General features: G+C 36.3%; 1 protein-coding gene across 2 annotated transcripts in view; it reads right to left on the minus strand.

The window, feature by feature from the left end:
- Positions 1-1,849: 1,849 nt before the first annotated feature.
- The window catches only part of NFXL1 (nuclear transcription factor, X-box binding like 1), a 44,985-nt gene continuing 29,404 nt past the window's right edge, over positions 1,850-17,430 (minus strand). The window contains exons 19-22 of one of the 2 annotated variants that reach the window (XM_084204910.1): positions 14,157-14,261; positions 12,905-12,991; positions 9,920-9,973; positions 1,850-5,010 (exon numbers count right to left, since the gene is read on the minus strand). In XM_084204910.1, coding sequence (XP_084061036.1) covers positions 4,837-5,010; positions 9,920-9,973; positions 12,905-12,991; positions 14,157-14,261 — 420 coding nt within the window. In that variant the 3' untranslated portion in view covers positions 1,850-4,836. The remainder of the gene's footprint in view (positions 5,011-9,919; positions 9,974-12,904; positions 12,992-14,156; positions 14,262-17,430) is intronic. The other variant, XM_084204911.1, reaches the window with a different exon arrangement.

Here is a 17,430-nt window from a genome sequence, read left to right on the forward strand (position 1 = left end):
CACCTCTCTATGAATATGGCTTCCAGCCGTCATCTCTCTGGACAATCAGTGAGGGTGATACCCCTCATCACAGTGTTTATATTTGTAAATATAAACACATGGTCTTATATATGTTTATATTTAAACAATAAATAAGATGAACACTTCTTAGCATTTTTTTCCCAGTTTCTTTTCCATACCTGTATTTCTGTACCTCCAGATTTAGGCCCTGTTACCTTGTGTGCAAACGTTATGGTGCAGACAGTGTTCTCTATGCTTCTGGAGTGCCAATGTACTTAGAGGCTTCTGCTCATGGTAATTCAGTGCTGCACCTTTTACCCAACCAACCAAACATCTCTCCAAACCAACCTCCAGCATGTGGAGGAAAACAGTGGTGGTTTTAAAACAATTGCACCAAAAATAGGAAAAGCATGGGAATAGAGAAAAGAAAGACCATTTATGCAAAATCACCATATTGCTTAATGTAAAACAACAAGTATTTTGTGCTGTAATGTAGGAATCAAACCATAATTTGTGATTTATGACAGAGATTAGAATTTTTGACAGGGCTGCCTAATAACAGTAAATGACAACATGTATCTAAGAAGTGCAGTACATGACTCAGACTGCAAAGCCAGCTTGGCCTTGGCTGAGGATGGCTTCAGCTGGAGAACTGTGAATTCCAAAGCCCGAGCCAGTCTTGACTCCTAATCTCAAACTAGTTTCCTCCAATAGGAGTGCCACTGAAACTGGAGTTTCACAACAAGATTCAGCAACCTACAAAGAAAGCCTGAGTTCTGGTTTTGTTGGTGATTTTAAGGAAATCACTGCATGAGCAACATTTGGCATAAATAATGCTCAGTTGAATCAAACCACAGTTCCCTCAGAATATTACTTCTTTCCACACAGCTGCTGTTTAGCCTACCTTACAGCTGAGTTTGATGCATCACAGGTCATATTCATACACTATCCATACCCCAGAATTGTTTTCTGGTACCACATCATGAAGACATCATAATGCAGTGTTCAAATAATTCATTAACATCTAACCATATTTCCATCTTTGTGGAAAGAAGTATATCTCATTATCTTTTAATTTGACTTAATTTGATTTTTTCCCTAATTTTTACCTTTCATTTCTTTTCCTAGGAAATTCAAGACATTACAGGTTCTTAATTTTCTAATTCTCTAGAGCAACTGACTAATTTACTTGAATAAGAGCAGACAGGAATACAAATGTATTCATGAAGAAAGGAAAGGGAGCAACTGAAATGCTCATAGATAACAACTGGTAACAGGATGCAACCCAAACAGAAGAGGGATATCCAAACTAAATGAAAATGATAACAGGGCCACACATGACCCTGTTCATGACTCAGAGAAAGCTGGCACAGGGCAGATATGTTTTGGGGCCTGAACTACTACTGAGATGACAAACTCAGAGTTCACTGCTTTAAAGCCACAATCAAACATAGATGTTTTTATGAACAAATTTTGGTGCTATCTGCTTAGTAACATTTCTTTCTCTAGTTAAGGTCAGCACAAATGTCAAATAAATCAGCTATATTTCTCTCTCTGAGGCAAAAAAAAAAAAAAAAATCTACCAAGTCCATTCCCATTTGTTTCATCTTAGACTTCCCCAACCCATTCTCACAATTTTGTCAGAGCAGTAACATGAAGGAACACAATTACATAATTCCAGCATTCATCTGAGAAGTAAGAATTATCCCTGCCAGAGAAGGGGGCAAAAAGCCCTAAAACTTAGGCTGCAGTGTGTCAGTCATCATTACCTGGGAAGTTTGCTGCTTCACTACACCAGTCCTTGAGAACAAACAAATTTTCAAGTTTTTTTGATACATTTATTGTCTGACTTGGTTTTTACATTAAATTAACACACACAATGGATTGATACTGTTACAGGGAAAAAACTTGCCCTAGGAGTTTCCAATCCCAACCATACTGAACAGCTTCAAGAACCTTGGCTCAATGGAAGGATACATTTTCACCACAATGCACCCAGAATCAGGAAAAGCCAGAAGTTTTTTCATTTTACACATACCTAAATATTCCTCATGTTAAGCCATCATCAGGCTTCTACCGCTGTTATTTCCCTTCAACAGCAGGTCAGATTATATAATTTGTTTTAATGTATACTGATCAATATGCATTTTTTTGTAAGCTGTTACCATTAAAAATATTTTCTCATTACATTATGTAACAGTACATTACATATAAACTGCTACCAAACCCTATCTTCAGTTCAAAATTTCTTTTTTAAATTACCATCTTTCATTAATATTGAACAAAAGGTGATTTTACCTGTATCTTTTACTTCAAAGGTTGTTGACAACATGCAGTTCCAACCAAAGAAATGCAAAATATTAACTGTAAAAATATTTTAAAGAAACAAACAAAAACCTAGTGATTTATTAAACTGCAGATTGCTTGAACCCCCACACTTTTTTTTATGCCAAGAAATAAATATCTGGTTCAGCAGGCAGACCAACAGAGTGCAAATGACTCAGATGGTGGATAAGATATACCAAACTATTTTGAATAAAATTTCAAAAATAGGTATGCCTTGCATATGCAAGGTTCAGAAGAGATACAAATCCTTTAAGAAAGGGAATATGCCCACTCACACATACCTTTGTATGAACAGAATGAATTTGTATAGTAAAAAAGCGTGGCAATCTTTAATGAAGATGAAGCCTTTTCCTCTCCAGTATTTCCCACAAATATGCAGAAAAGATTACTAAGAACTTCTTCAAATATCTCATAAGTGCAGTTAATTAGTACAACTCACTAGAGAGGTTTCTTCTCTTTGCTGTAGAAGCAAGGATAAATTTTCCATTGTAATTATTTTAAAGCTAGCAGTAAATAAAAAAAATAGCGATAATCATGCAAGATAAAAGCTGCTTCCACAAAGTTCTCATTCATGTTGATTTCCATATTTTAGCCAGAAAGGTATTTTTTTGTACTTTTGGATAAACCATCACATTTTACTTCATCTGAACAAAAATATCTCTCCTTTTTCCTTAGTGACATAAGAGTTACTGACATATGCAGTCACAATACCATAGCATCACCTCACTCTTATTAAACATACTTATATCTGAAATTATCTTCCAGGCATTAATATGATAGAAAAAAGTTAGAGCAACAATATGAAACAATGTTTACCTTTTATACCAGAAAATAAGAAATTCAATGGAGATGCAACTTTGCACAGTGTAATTTCAGTTAATTCTACAACTTTAAATACTAATGGTCTGACACATAAGTAATATGCATCTCTAAAAGTTAATTTAAAAACAAAGTACCTTTCTCCTCATTCACCAAACTTCTGTGAAAAACTGAAACTAAACTAATTTTATCTCTGTTTTCTTTATCTATGTAATCAAAAGCTTCTGCCTTTTTGCAGCTTTTCTATTTTATTTTCTTGCTGCTGAATCAGAATTACAATAGGATATCTGTTCAAATTAATACTGGGTCCCTTCACAAGTAAGTCAAAAATCAACAAGAAGAGCTTTCAAGCAAACTGCAATGTTTTCTGCTAACATGTCATACAATGGTCCCACTGCTTTTGCAGGATTTGTGATGAAATTATATGCCTGAATTACAAGGGCATAATACTAATACCTGTTGGCCATGCACCCTATTTTTTGCAGGAGCTTGTAGTCACTTTGCAGTAACCTGCAATACTCAAGTATCAGCAAAAAGTTTCTAGCAGAGGTTTAAAAATTCAGTTTTCTGATTTCCCCATTTCTGAATTGAACTTGCAGTCTCTCAGCTGAGACTACATAGCTTCTCTGATAATCCTGAAGCCAGATAAAAACCTTCCAGTTCTACCAAGGAATACTGATAACCTAAAGCAAGGTTTTCAAAAGTGTCAGTAAGAAAATATTTAAACATTTGGAAGTTCAGCTAGATGGTTTAAATGTGACTATCAAGCACCCTCCAGATGGCTTCAGAAGATCATATAACTGTATCGTTACACTGTCTAATTACATTTTTGCACACCTGCACAAATAGCCAACTCTGACATTTATCCACATGAAGAGTCAATTGATACTTTTAAGTTTAATTTCAAATTGTTTTTCTGCTGCTGGCAGTTGGGGCAATAGTAAGAATGCAGCCTTTTACCTTGAAACTTCTTCACATCCATGTTCAGCATATGCATCTGTCCACTGAAGGAATTTTCCAATTAGTTCAGTTTTGAGGAAACAAAGGTGGGAAGGGGCAGGGTCAAACAACAAAAAAGCAAACCCAACTGTTTGTAAGGGGGGAGGCACTGTTTTGTTTGTGATACAGCTGAATTGAAAGATAGTTCACATTTCCTTTATCTGAACAAAGCTCTGAACAAGGCCCCAGAATATGCAAGCCTAAGTGACCCAAGGTTCCCTGTTAGTTGCCATAATTAAAACTGGCGTGAAGCATAGAAGTAAGTATTGTGTGATACAACAAAGATGAGCATAAGAACACTAACCTTCAATAAACAACTAAGCTGATTTTACAGGAAACATATATTCAATAAACCATTTTATACTAAGCTATTCTTAATATTATGAAATGGAGACAAGGAAAAAGAGCAGAATAATAGAAGAGATGTTAACAAATCCCAATCAAACTATCAGCACTTCAGTGTAGACTAGAATCTACTATTACTTTCAGTGTCTGACTTCAGTTTTGTGCTGTGAATGTAATAACACAAAAGGTGACATTTCTTCTCTCCTCTACATTTTTCTTAGCAAAGAGTATACATACATAATCTATGCTTATTAACTTCTGTTACACACAGACTAACATGGTAGCTACTTGAAGTCCAACTGAGGTATATGAAATATTCAGTTGTTTTCAGTCATTGTAGACCATGAGCCATGCAACCATCACAACAGCAACTCCGAACACTGGCAGCATAATGAAGTTCTTGTACTTTTGCCACGATGATTGTTCAACTTCTACCTCATCCTTTCTTCTCTTGTTCTTTCTTCGCCCTTTTAATCTATTTTCAAAAGCTTCCAGTTCAGCCTAAATAAAGAGAACCACAAGTAGTTGACATTGTATCGGAATTAAAAGCAAGGAAATGTGAAGGTTTTAAATAGCATTACCAAATAACATTCAATAGAAGTAACTGTCAGCCAGGGAAAGCTACACATCTCACAGATGAGATGTTGGCACTACATGCCACAGGTACAAAGCACATTGCTTTCAAGTATTAAACCATTGTTTAGTTTCCTATAAAAACATTGCTAAATGCAGCCAACTGAAGTTTTGCATGCTCAATTTTTTAATTCAGGCTGAAAATATTAAGCTAAAATATGATTGTTTTTCCATGATATACGTTAAAAATACATTTTTTTCCTATTAAAAAACACGTTTGCATTTAAGCTATTTTACCAACTTCTATAAGGGCATAGGCTGAAATCTTCAAAGACATTCCCTTGTAATAAAAATGCACTCTGCCAAAAATAAATTAATAAAAAACATAAGCAACTAAAACTCTATGCTATTTCCCTCAATTCTTTATATTTGTATGGTCACTAAGCTTCAGAATAATTGCTATACTCTTAAATACACACAAAAATATTCCATTTGTTAAGTGTTATAACTCAAACATTTAACCACTCATATGAATTTAAGAGGTATATAATATCCTCCAGTAGGAAGCACATGCCTATAGGCCCAAAAAAGGAGCAAAACAATTGTAAAAGTAAGAATGCCAGGCTTCCAGCAAAGAATGGTAGTTTCAGGGTCCTGTCTGGAATAAACAGATGTTCCTCATCCCCCTCCACATTTTTTTTAAAGAGCATCATGAGAATACAGAAAAAACTCATTTGAGTGTACACAGCTGAAATAAAACTGCAACTAGGCAGCCTAGAATAAAGAGTGAAGACTAGGATGAGGCTCCAATGAGACAGTATCTAATTGCTAGGAAAACCTGAGACAGACTAAAATCAGAAAAAGTCTGATGATGACCTGGATTTTTGGTCAAGTTGCTAGCTACCAGAGAAAACATGGGACAAGGCACTAGGGAGCAGAGAAACCAGATGGAATGAAAGGAAAAGAGATGGGAGTAGCAGAGCGCAGCAAGGCAGGACTGGCTGGGCAAAAGGCGCAAGACTGAGCTGAAGCAGAGGAATCATGGACAGTGAACAGGGACAAAGCCTGGCCATGAGAGGAAATAAATCTACGTGACTATGACTCCAGTGCTGCCAGGAAGAGGGACTAAGACAATACAGTAGGTGCACTATAAAAACAAGTAAAAGACTGTTTTGGGAAATGGACAGAGTAGTAGTTCAGTAAATAAAATTTTCATTCAGAACTCAGGGGTGCCTGGTGTCTGGTCTTCCTTCACTGACAGCAAATATTGGTCAGTTTCACAAAGCAGCTCTTCCCCTCCTGAGCCAGATACCACTGTTAGCAGGGGAAAGGGACCTATTTTGATGTCTATTCCTTTGTACCTAATAAAGGCAGAAATTGTTGGCACTTCTCTGATGATATGGGAGAAGAGTTCAGACAAAGTCACAGCCTATTTGAAACAAGATTACTCTCAACTAGCTAATCCTCCCTTAGAAAAGCAAAGTATTTTAATGAAATAGTTTTTCAAAATCCAAAATCTGGAGGCAAGGGCAGAGTTTTTATGGTTTTAAAGACAACATGGCAGTATTTCATGACAGTATTTCATTTACTTGAGTGATTGACACTCAAGTAAAGTTTGGGGCTTCTATAGCCCCAAATTTGGGGCTTGTGATCTGTACATTTTAAAAGCAGAAGGCTCTAGGAATTAGAATAGTTAAATTCAAATATAGGGCTCAAACAAAATTATGTAATAGCTATTGAATTGCTCTCCTAGTGAACTCTACAAAAATCTGTCTAAAAATAAATATATAATTTAAAAAACCAAAAACACAGAATGAAAAAAGATTTGTAGGCACAGAATATGAGAGAGAAGCCATCACTACCCTTGAAAAACTACCTACAGATTTTGTGTGACTGTCACATTCCTGAAGTGTCACCTTAATGACCTCTGAAGTAATGGTTGTGCACAGTCTTCAAACAAGCTTAACTTTTCAAGCTAAACAAGCCTAGGGTTTTTATTTAGATAAGAACCTAACTTCTTTGTATATAAACATACTAAAAGTAAAATGGCATGTGTTTATTTGAACTGTATACTCAAAACATCTAGCTCAGTGTTGCTCAGGCCCTGGATTTTGTTCTTTCACTTGTTGTTCACTATGTCCTTTCTACACTGAAGGGAGAAGCATTCCCATGGGAAAGTGTCCTAAGTGAATGCATGTAACAGTGACAAAGCGTATTTACTGAAAGTGAGGATATATTTTTATTAATAGGGGAGGGGAACACTTGACTTTTTAACTTCTAAGGATCTGCTAAAAAATTTTCTTTGTACATAAAAAAAGAGAAAATAAATCTTTCCTACAAGTCAGTAAATTACACTTCAGGTTCAAGACCCTAACTTCCAGTATTGAAACTCTAAACAGTTAGCTTGAAAATTTAACTAAATCTTTTACAATGGAGAGGGACAGAGAGAGCTTGGTCTGAGTTGTTAAATAATCAAAGCGCTGATCTTTTTTCCACCTCTAGCAGTTGTGAAAACCCTGCCCTCACAGGGTGCCTCTGAATTAGAAGCAGAGGGAAAGTTTGGCTGCTAGGGCCATGACAAGAAGCCTAGCCAAGCCATCTCTTCCACTAAGAAAGAAGTGATTCCATCTGTAAATGGTATTAGCAAAAGTTGCTACCAAATATAGCAAATACCAAAATATAAATGCACAGACTTACTAGAGCACTAACTAATTTGTATATAAAATATTTAATGAAGTATTAATCAAAATAGTTTTAAGAAACTGTGATTAATAGATGAACAGTCTCTACAAAAATGTGCTAGTGACATTGAGGAAGGTGGTACAAGATGCAAACTTTTGTCAGAAGGGAGTACACTTAAAAATATACTCTTAATGTGACCCAACACCCTACGATAGAGACGTCCTCCAATTTCCATCAACAGATGGGAGAGTATGAGTTCTAACTTGATGAGAACCAATGTTAGATAAAAAAGCTGCACTAGTTGAGGTTAGTACTTGTATGCAGTTCTAGAGCCTATTTATTTGTTACAGCTGTCTCTTTTTTTGCAATTTGTTTTGTCCTTTTTTTTACTGTTTTTGTCCTACTGCTCCTAATGCACTAAATAACTCTAAGTTAACCTTTTAATAAGGTTCATTATGTATAGGTGAAGTTTTCCATCCCTGAAGTTGCACGCATCACAAAACACATATGCAGGAGCAGTTGCCACATTTTGCATAAAGTTACTACTGTTGGGCTGGAACTGTGAGACCTCAGAGAATGTACAAGTAGAAAGCAATGGCGGTGTGACTGCAGAGAGAAACAATCACTGCTGGAGAACAAGGCCAAAATCCAGCACACTGTGTTGGTAGAGTGAATCTGCTACTGTTTCAGAGGAGCCTCCTTATTGAGACTTTACTAGAGGGACTATAAATTAAGTGATTTTGAGCAGAAATCATTAGTATTTGGGTGAGATGCCTTCTGGAATGCATGAAAACACTCACTGCAAGACAAACATCAGCAAATTTGGCTTTCTAGCTCTAGGACTGCATCCATGTTCTTTACATGTTTAAATGCCCATCAGAACACTTCAGTACTTAACTTGCAGAACCAACACCTACAGATTTCCTCTGCCCCGTTTGTTTCAGACATCTCTAAGTTACACTTCCTGACCTATATGCCAGAAGTAACATTTCCAGGGTCAGCTTAGAGAACAAGAAGAATTAGAAGAACTGTCTAGAAGTTTTATGACGGAATATGTGCTCAATTCTGTAGACAGCTGAGATATGAATGTTGCAACAAACATTGCAGGATGATCACAAAACAGTGCCTGGTGCTCTGGACAGATGCATAACCATGTTTTTCTTGCAGGATGAGCATACAAGGTTCCCCTCTGACAAACAAAAACATGCCTTCCTAGAACAATTTAGATGTAACATTTTCATTAATTGCTCAGAGAACTTAAATAGCGTGCATAACAGAAGTTGCAACCCACAGAGAAACTGTCTATCCTAATGAGATTGGGGAAATGGCACAAGTGGATCAGCTCTGTAAGCCTCCAGTGCCCTCTTCCAAGAAGGGAGCAAGCCACTGATCCCTGATAAAAACAGTGTGACATGCAGGTGGCCACACAAGTGTAAACTAAATACACAGATGCTGTGATAATTGAGTAAAAGGAGTCAGAAAGCACACACCAGACATGGAATATGATTTGGTGTCAAACGCTCGCTCAGGCACACATGAACTGGCTTGAAGGCATGCAGACTCCAGATGACAAACCCATCCTAGCCATCACCCACTGAGCTTAGAGTGTTTGCCTGAATGTGATCAGCACCTCCAGACAGCTGGCACAGCAGCTTTGTGGATTACAATGCCAACCACATACCCTCACCACCAACAGCAATTACAGTAAATACATGTTCCCCCCCACCCCAGAGACCTTGAAGGACAAAGACTCATCTAGCTGTCCTTGCTCTTTCATAATAGGGGAGGGGAACTTCATCCAATATTTAAATCTTGCAGAGGCTAGTCAGTATTCTGTAGTGTTTATGCTATATAAAGTGCTTGATTAAAATAAAGCATACTTACTAGTTTAAAAATAAATTACATTATACAAAGCTATAGTAATACAAATCTTTATATAGCTACCATTTTGCACAAAATTATGAAAATTGCTTGTAAAAATGTGGCCTCAACCATTGTAAATAATTTACAGCACACAGAGCATGGTAACAGCTGACAGGAATGACTGTGCATACCACATTAAAAACTATAAATCTTTAATAGCATGTAAATTACATTATTTACTAACAAGAACAAGGTGAGGAAGATGTGGATGAGGAAGAAGAAAGTCTAATACCTGTTGTCTTCGCTTCTCCTCTTCAAGAGCAGCTTTGGCTTCTGCTTCTTTTATCTGTCCAGACACACAAAGTTATAATAAACTGTTTTAAACAGCAGCTAAACCTATTTTCTTAAGAAGTCATAATTACTCCTATAGAATGGTTCTCAGCAAAAGCCTGCAAACTTTCCATCATGTGACCTCCACCATCTGAAAGCCATATGAAAAGTAGTCATGCAAGTTACAACTGATAACACCATAGAAATATTTTGCAGAGTTCAAGAAAGCAAATTAAATGCTAGAAAGTATTAAGAAAGATATGGTGCAGAAAACATTGTCAATATGTAAAGATGCCACATACTTCAATCTTAGCATCTGCATTCCATTTTGGTCCTACAATAATAAATAAATGTGAAACCTGAACGTATACAAGCGACAACAGGATGGAGTGGCTGCCATCTGAAGAGATGCATTACTAGGATTCATCAGGTGACTAACAGGACACCAAACCCCGGAGACTACACAGATGCCAAACAGGGATAAAACATCAACAATTATTTTTCATAATGCAAAGGCATAAAATGAATTTACCAGGAGGTTGGCTCACAATAGAGGAAAAGTATTCTACTCCCACAGAGTATTTGGCTAAATCTAGAATTTCAGTGCTACAGGACATTTGTATATGCCAAAAGTTTATGTCAACCGAAAAACAACCAGGCATGCTAATAGGAGATAAATCCAACAAAGGCCATTAGAAAGACACCATCTCACCCTCTTGAGTTCCCACAGGAAGAGTATATGGGAAAAGTTTATATATCTCCCTTTCTTTATATCTTTTTTAGGCTTTTAGCATTGCAGTCACTGAATCACTCCCTTAGAAAAATAAGGTGTAAAAACCTATTAATAACTTGAAATGAAAAAAATCTTGATCCTAGTAACTGGATGATTTGCATACTAACAATGAAAACAGCTTACTGAATATTGTTTGCACAGGTAGAATTGATTACAAATAATTTCCAATTCAAGAGCTTTTGATGACTAAGGAGACAGCACACTAGCTCATGCATTAGCACACTGTGGCTCAAACAGCAGGCACTGGGGTCAGGGCCAAAAGCACAGTCCTATTTGCAGGTTTTCTGACTAATTTTTACATTACTAAACCTTGTATCAAATAAAAGCACTACTGAGAATTTCATTAATCTAGATACAATGGCAAAGTCTCTTCAGAAATGTGTGTAAAGGACCTTTTCAGCCATGCACATCTGAAATCTGAAAGTCTTATGTGCAAAAAACTACACAATGAGCCCCCTCATTTTTCACTGCCATCTAATGGCAAAACTTTAGCTACAAAAGAAAAAGTGACCTTCAAATGTGGAAAAGAGCAACAGAAAAGCTTCTTTTTACACTGGTGTGGTCATATTTGTATGAGATACACAGGTATAATGTACACAGATAAAGGGAACCTTAACTATTATAGTCACAGCATGGGAAAACATTTCTAGGACTATTTCTTTAATAAAACATACAGTAAAAGACACATTCAATTCCTACGCATCTAGTGAGTAAGAAATGCTTACTCAAGAGGTGCCAAACATGAAAAGTTTCATTAAGAACTAATGCACTTTGGTTTTAGGAATTAATGGGTGTTTTGCAAATGTGCAAACTAATTTATCTATGTAAATGCTGCAGATTTCAACAAGTTTTCTTCCAGTCTGGACACATTAAACAGTGACAGACATAAATAAAGCACTTTCATCAAGTGTCTGTATTAGGCTATACTAGTATGTCATTTGCATAGTACGTCAACACAGGTTACAAAAAGGTGCCTAGGAAGAATTTAAACAAAACTTTATAACTTTATATAAAAACCCCAAAACAAGTAAATAAATACGCATTCGTCTGAGAAGAAGGTACACATAGCATGGTTGTACCATCCAGTATGTCTGTGGCATTGCTTACAGCAGAAACTTGTGGCCATTTGCTCACTGCCTTAGACCATTTCTCCCTGTGGATTACAACATCAGGGCAATGGTGTAGTATCTGCTCCAGTCAGACAGCACTGACACTGCACCACTCTAAGACATGCTGATGGGTCTCAGCTCATGCACTCTTACTGTGAGCTCACCTTGCTTTAGGGAGGGACTCCATTTACTATGAGCTTATCTTCTTCACATTCTTCCTGGAACTATTTGTTATGGTTGGTATTCCCTAAAGGCATACCCCAAGAGTTTTAGCATTCAACCTGCTAGCAAAGTTGCAGGATTTGGTCAGTGTGGTACTTGTTAGAACTTGTCAATCAATCCTGAAAATCTGAGCAGAAGCTGACTTGTCAGCTTTGCCCATTAAGTTCTTGGGTTCTACATTTATCACATCTAATACTTACCTGATAAAACCCAAGCAATTTATGCATCAATTCTTTTTGTGTATGTTTTTATTAAAGGTTTGTAACAGCAAGGATCATATCCTGTCTCTCTGTGTGACAGCACACAGCAAATTCTTTACTTCATGAAACAGACGAGCTAGGGAGAAGTCACATTAACAGCAGTCTAAGTAGTATTCTGCAGTTACTGGAAAGTCTCAATTCTTCCAGTATAGGATAACTAATACCTCGTGGCAGATTATACTCCACACTGAGCAACTGATAGCTGCAAAACCTTCACTGAAAAGGCAGATCTTACAATGCCCTGTAAAGCAGTCTGACTCTAGTCTTACAGCACTAATGACTATTTTATCATCACTGATCATCACTTGTTCTCAGTGAAAGAGGAAAGAATTAGTTCCAATCAATTCAAAGGAAAAAAAAAAAGAAAAATAACATAATGCTGTTTAAAAATAGTATTTAAGTCAATTAACACCATTCATAAATTCAAGAAAAAATAGCTACTATTCAACAGCACATCCACTTACGTTGCATTTCTGCAGGTACTGCCTTGAAAAATAATGTGCTCTTTTTTCTACTCTTCTTGAAGCTCTGAGAAGAAATTATAGCTCCAATGGTTACATTACCTCATATGCTTTCCGCTTCATTTCCTTGCATAATGCATCACATTCCAGTGAAACTTGGCCCTCTTGTATCTTGCTGCACTGCACTTCCTGTTAAGTATAATTTGTCTTTTATGATCATTTCCCCATATAAGATGTTAGTTATCAACTTCTTTATGAAAATAATAAAAGTTTCTTATTTAGTAAAATATTTGTTTTACATATAAAGCTAATGACTGAATGTTATTTCAACCTGTAATTATATATTAAATTGTCCTTTCTCTCCTTTCTAATAAGCTAAGCTGAAAGGAAGACTAAATCTACAGTCCAGTTTAATTTTTACTCCTCTTTACTCATCTGTTTGCCTTAGACAAGTAAGATAAACTTGTGAACCATTGCATTTAGAGTGTCAGTAATTTCATATTTATTAACTGGCTTAGATTACAGGACATAGTGTGGTCATGGAGGGGAAATTAAGTAATTCTCAATCATACTTTCTCCCCTTTTCCTAGTATTGAAGAAATTTTTAAAAAAATCAACAAAGTGGTTATCTGTAAGCAGAGGCTGCTCAGTTTTAAGCACTTATTCTATATATGTCATCTTTTCTCTTGCTGAGCATCCCACCTGCAAGACTTCTTGGATGCACAAGACATATTTTGGAGAAGCTGAGGACTCTGGGGAACTGCTGGAAGGTTCAGAAGTTAACTGGGTCCAGAAAGGTAATTTGAACATTTTTTAATTAAGACAGATCATGGTTTTTTTTTTTCATTAAGACATTATCATTTGTCAAAACTTCATATAAATTTCTCTTGTTCCCCTCATGATAGTGTATAGCTATAGTAAACCTGTTATATTACTTTGTCCTTATCTGTGTTAGAAGCTAAGGATGCTGATGCCCATACTTGCTTTTAGGTTTGCAGGGAACCTTAATTATATTAGTTCAGGTTTCACAACATCTGTACTAATTTCAACTTCTGTACATTTTCCCAATATTGTCATAAAAATGTAATTTTTATTCTCAAATCACTCCAGATTATCTGAGTATTTTTCTCACAAAAATTTAAGTGTGAATGAAATTAAAGCTATTGTAAGTCAGGCAGCTAACATATTTTAGAATTAACAAGATTTTATATTCTCTAGTAAATCTTCTGATATAGCAGCCCTGCTATAGTAACAGGCCCTATTCCAATCTGCAGCATCCACATAATCCATCCATACAACCTCAGGAACAAGCAAAGAATACACATCCTTCAAAAACTGCAACTTGTAAATTTACCTTTTTCAGTCTCTTACACAGACATCGGAGTTTAACCTTCTGGCTGCAGTTAAGAGGACAGCTACCTGAATGGCAAATCTCTTTACACCGGTGACCACAAGGCAACTGTAAGGAGCAAAACACAAATTAAACTCCCACATCAATAAAGCACAGTAAAATGACCAAGAACCTATGGAATTGGTTTTATTTCAGACACAGAATTTTAACAGAAAACTCATTCAGGTAATCAGTCTTTTAACTTGTGAAATAACTGATAATTTAAAAAAAAAAAATTTTTTTCCCCCCTTTTTTTTTTTGGGGGGGGGGGGGAGGGAATGTTTGCTTATTATTTACTGGTTTTCAGTTCCTGTAGGATGATTTCTCTTTTATTGACACAGCTTCATTAGAAGACAATTTCTCCTTTCACATGTTTCAAAAACAGCAATTTCCACAGTAATGTATACAACAATCACCCTAGCTATCTCTGTGCTGGGGGAATACAAATGGATAAGCTAAAAAAACCCTGAAAACTGAAATTATGTGTACTGTAGCTACTTGCAGATTAGATGGAGTAATACAGGAAGAGGAAAGAATCAGAAGCAAAAAGACCGCAGAAGAAATCTTCTGTTCAAGCATTATCTGAACTAGGCAAAAGTCAAATAAAGGTCACCAAAATTCTTATCATGTCAAAAATAATTTCACAAAATCCTAAATTTCAGCATTTGGCAGATTATCCTATTTCTGCCATCTGAAAGATAGACATTTTTTACTGCCAGTGGAATTTTTAACTTACAAAGAAAATATTATCGCTCATTTACTGTGTAAGAATTGAGTTACTAATTTAAGTATGCTGATTGATAAGAATGTAGCAGTGCTCCCAGCATTGCATTAGATAAAATATGTCAGGAAAGTAAACAGATTTTTATCATTGTTAATAACTTGACTAAAAATATCCTTTGCTCACAAGAAGTCTTCACAGTAACAATTTTTCATTCTCAATTACATAACCCAATACTGTTAATAACCAAAGATAGAATCTCACAGAAGACATCTAAGCAACTTACTTATAGAGAGCTTTAAAGCTCCCCATGTGGTTAAAATAGCATTAGACAGTGTTCTTTATCAAAAGTGAAATTTCACCTCTTCACTGTCATCAAGGGATTAACACAAATTGGAAAATGCTCTAAGACTTACAATTTTAAGATACGTTTTTCACATTTATTAAAAATTCAAAATGTATACATACTACATCACTTCATCCACAAGAATGAAAACAGTAAGTATCAAACCCAGGTGGGTACAACTTTGATTAGTAAGTCTGGGTTCTCAGAAGTCCATTGGAACTGGCACAACATCTGAGCTAGTATCATGACACACACATCTAAACAGAATATGAATCTTTCAGAGTAAAATTAAGGAACACATTCACATCTTCATGTCCATGACAGGCACAAGCCATTTATAGATAGATTCTTTGTGCTTTCAGCTCAGTTTCTTAGTTATTGTTTCAGCACATCTCATACAGGACTAGAAGGAACCTTTACCTCACCATGTTCTGTCCTGAAATCCAGTCCTCCTAGAGGCAGGTACCTCATATATCCTTCCAGGACTGGATGAACACCTACTGTGGAAACAGTCCCCCATTCTGAGCCTATTCTACTGTTTCACTAAGGAGGGTGCTCCATGAGGTCACGACAAGATATAAGAGATTTTTTTGAGTTTCCTAGGTTTGTTCTAGCTAGTCAAGCTGCAGTTCTTATCCTCATATTGAAGTACTTCTGTCTTTTCTTAAAAAGCTCTTTATTACCATAGTATTGCCTTAATTGAATTTCGACTATGTTCAATCAATGTTTCTTGAATACACAGCCAGAACTGCATGTAATATTTCAAGTGACATCTCAGCAAGAAGGACTTTGTACAATGCCTTGATTGTGCCTCATTCTTAGTAGAGTACATTCCCCAAAACATCTTCATCTCTCATCGCATTTCTCTCCAGCTAATCATGCTGTGAAAATAAGAATATCTGCTGTTTCCTGGGAGTTTATTGTAAGTTTCACGTGTATGGTCTTATGGTTTCGGGCTTTTTTTCTGTATTTAATAACATGACCCCAATACATGTGTTCTACAGATGCCCTTCCTCAATTCTCATTCACTGACAACACCCCACAACTTTTCATCAGAAAATTACCATGTTTTCACTGCCAAGGTCATTACTGAAAACAATGCAAAGTTAAGAGTCAGTTCAGTCCTTGGAAAATCTTCCTTATTGTTAATATCTCTTGCTCCATCTTTTTCTTTAGTTTTGATGTTGTTTTGGGAGAGGAAGTTGGGTGGTTTTTTCAAAAGATAATAAAAAACAGTTGTTTCTTTTAGCCACCTTCATGCTGGTATTAACGCTGGTATTAACCCTCTCCTGTATCTGAACTAGATAGTCACTAAGTAGCATTGACTCACTCATTCAGCTGAAGCCATATGCAGCAGATCTCACCTATTCATTATTTCCGGAGGGAAAAATATATAAATTGGTCACCTTATCAAAGAAGGAATCTACGTTTTTTTCAGGCACAACTGATCATCACCAAATATTTTTTCCTGAAATCAAAAAATTATTTTGCCTCATTTTGAAAATATGAGGGGAGAACCTTGTCTAAGCTTTGTATGCTAACAAGGCAAGACGACCATCCAGAATGTGGAAGCTAATGGCCGAGTCACCTCACAACTGACTACAGTCTCTGCAAAACCAATTTGCTGCTGCATGAACACTGCCTCCTGGCTCCCTACACAACAGCATCAGACAATAATAATAACTCCATCTAGTCTCACCTGCAAGTCACTCATGCTGGCTAGAACAAGCCATGGCTAGAACTATTACTTCCAGCTTACTCTTCCATAATAATTAGGCAAATTTTCATTAATAGTGTCAAAGCCCAAACAGTCGTGTCCTAACTGACATGTCAGAGCTGCAAATTCAAGACAGTAACCCTCACCTTGTCCTCTAAGTGCTACTGCAATAAAATTCTTAGACACCATTAGACCAAAATATTTATAGCACAGGAGTATGTTTAATCCAATACTGAAAAGCAAATGCACACACTTAAGTTTCCCTTCCAGCTTTTTTCTAGTCCTATATCTCTGTGCGGGGAACTTTCTTCTTACTCCCTCCACTGAAAAAAACAACACTAAAAAAAAAGTCAAGAGAAGCTGTGCAATGAATGGCAAAACAACATTTCCCCATGATCCCAGAAAACGAAAGCAATCATTCTGCTGCTTCTGCTGGATAAAAAATGTAATGGAA

The sequence above is a fragment of the Fringilla coelebs genome (genome assembly GCF_963513975.1).
Source record: "Fringilla coelebs genome assembly, chromosome: 4".
Taxonomy (NCBI): Eukaryota; Metazoa; Chordata; class Aves; order Passeriformes; family Fringillidae; genus Fringilla; species Fringilla coelebs.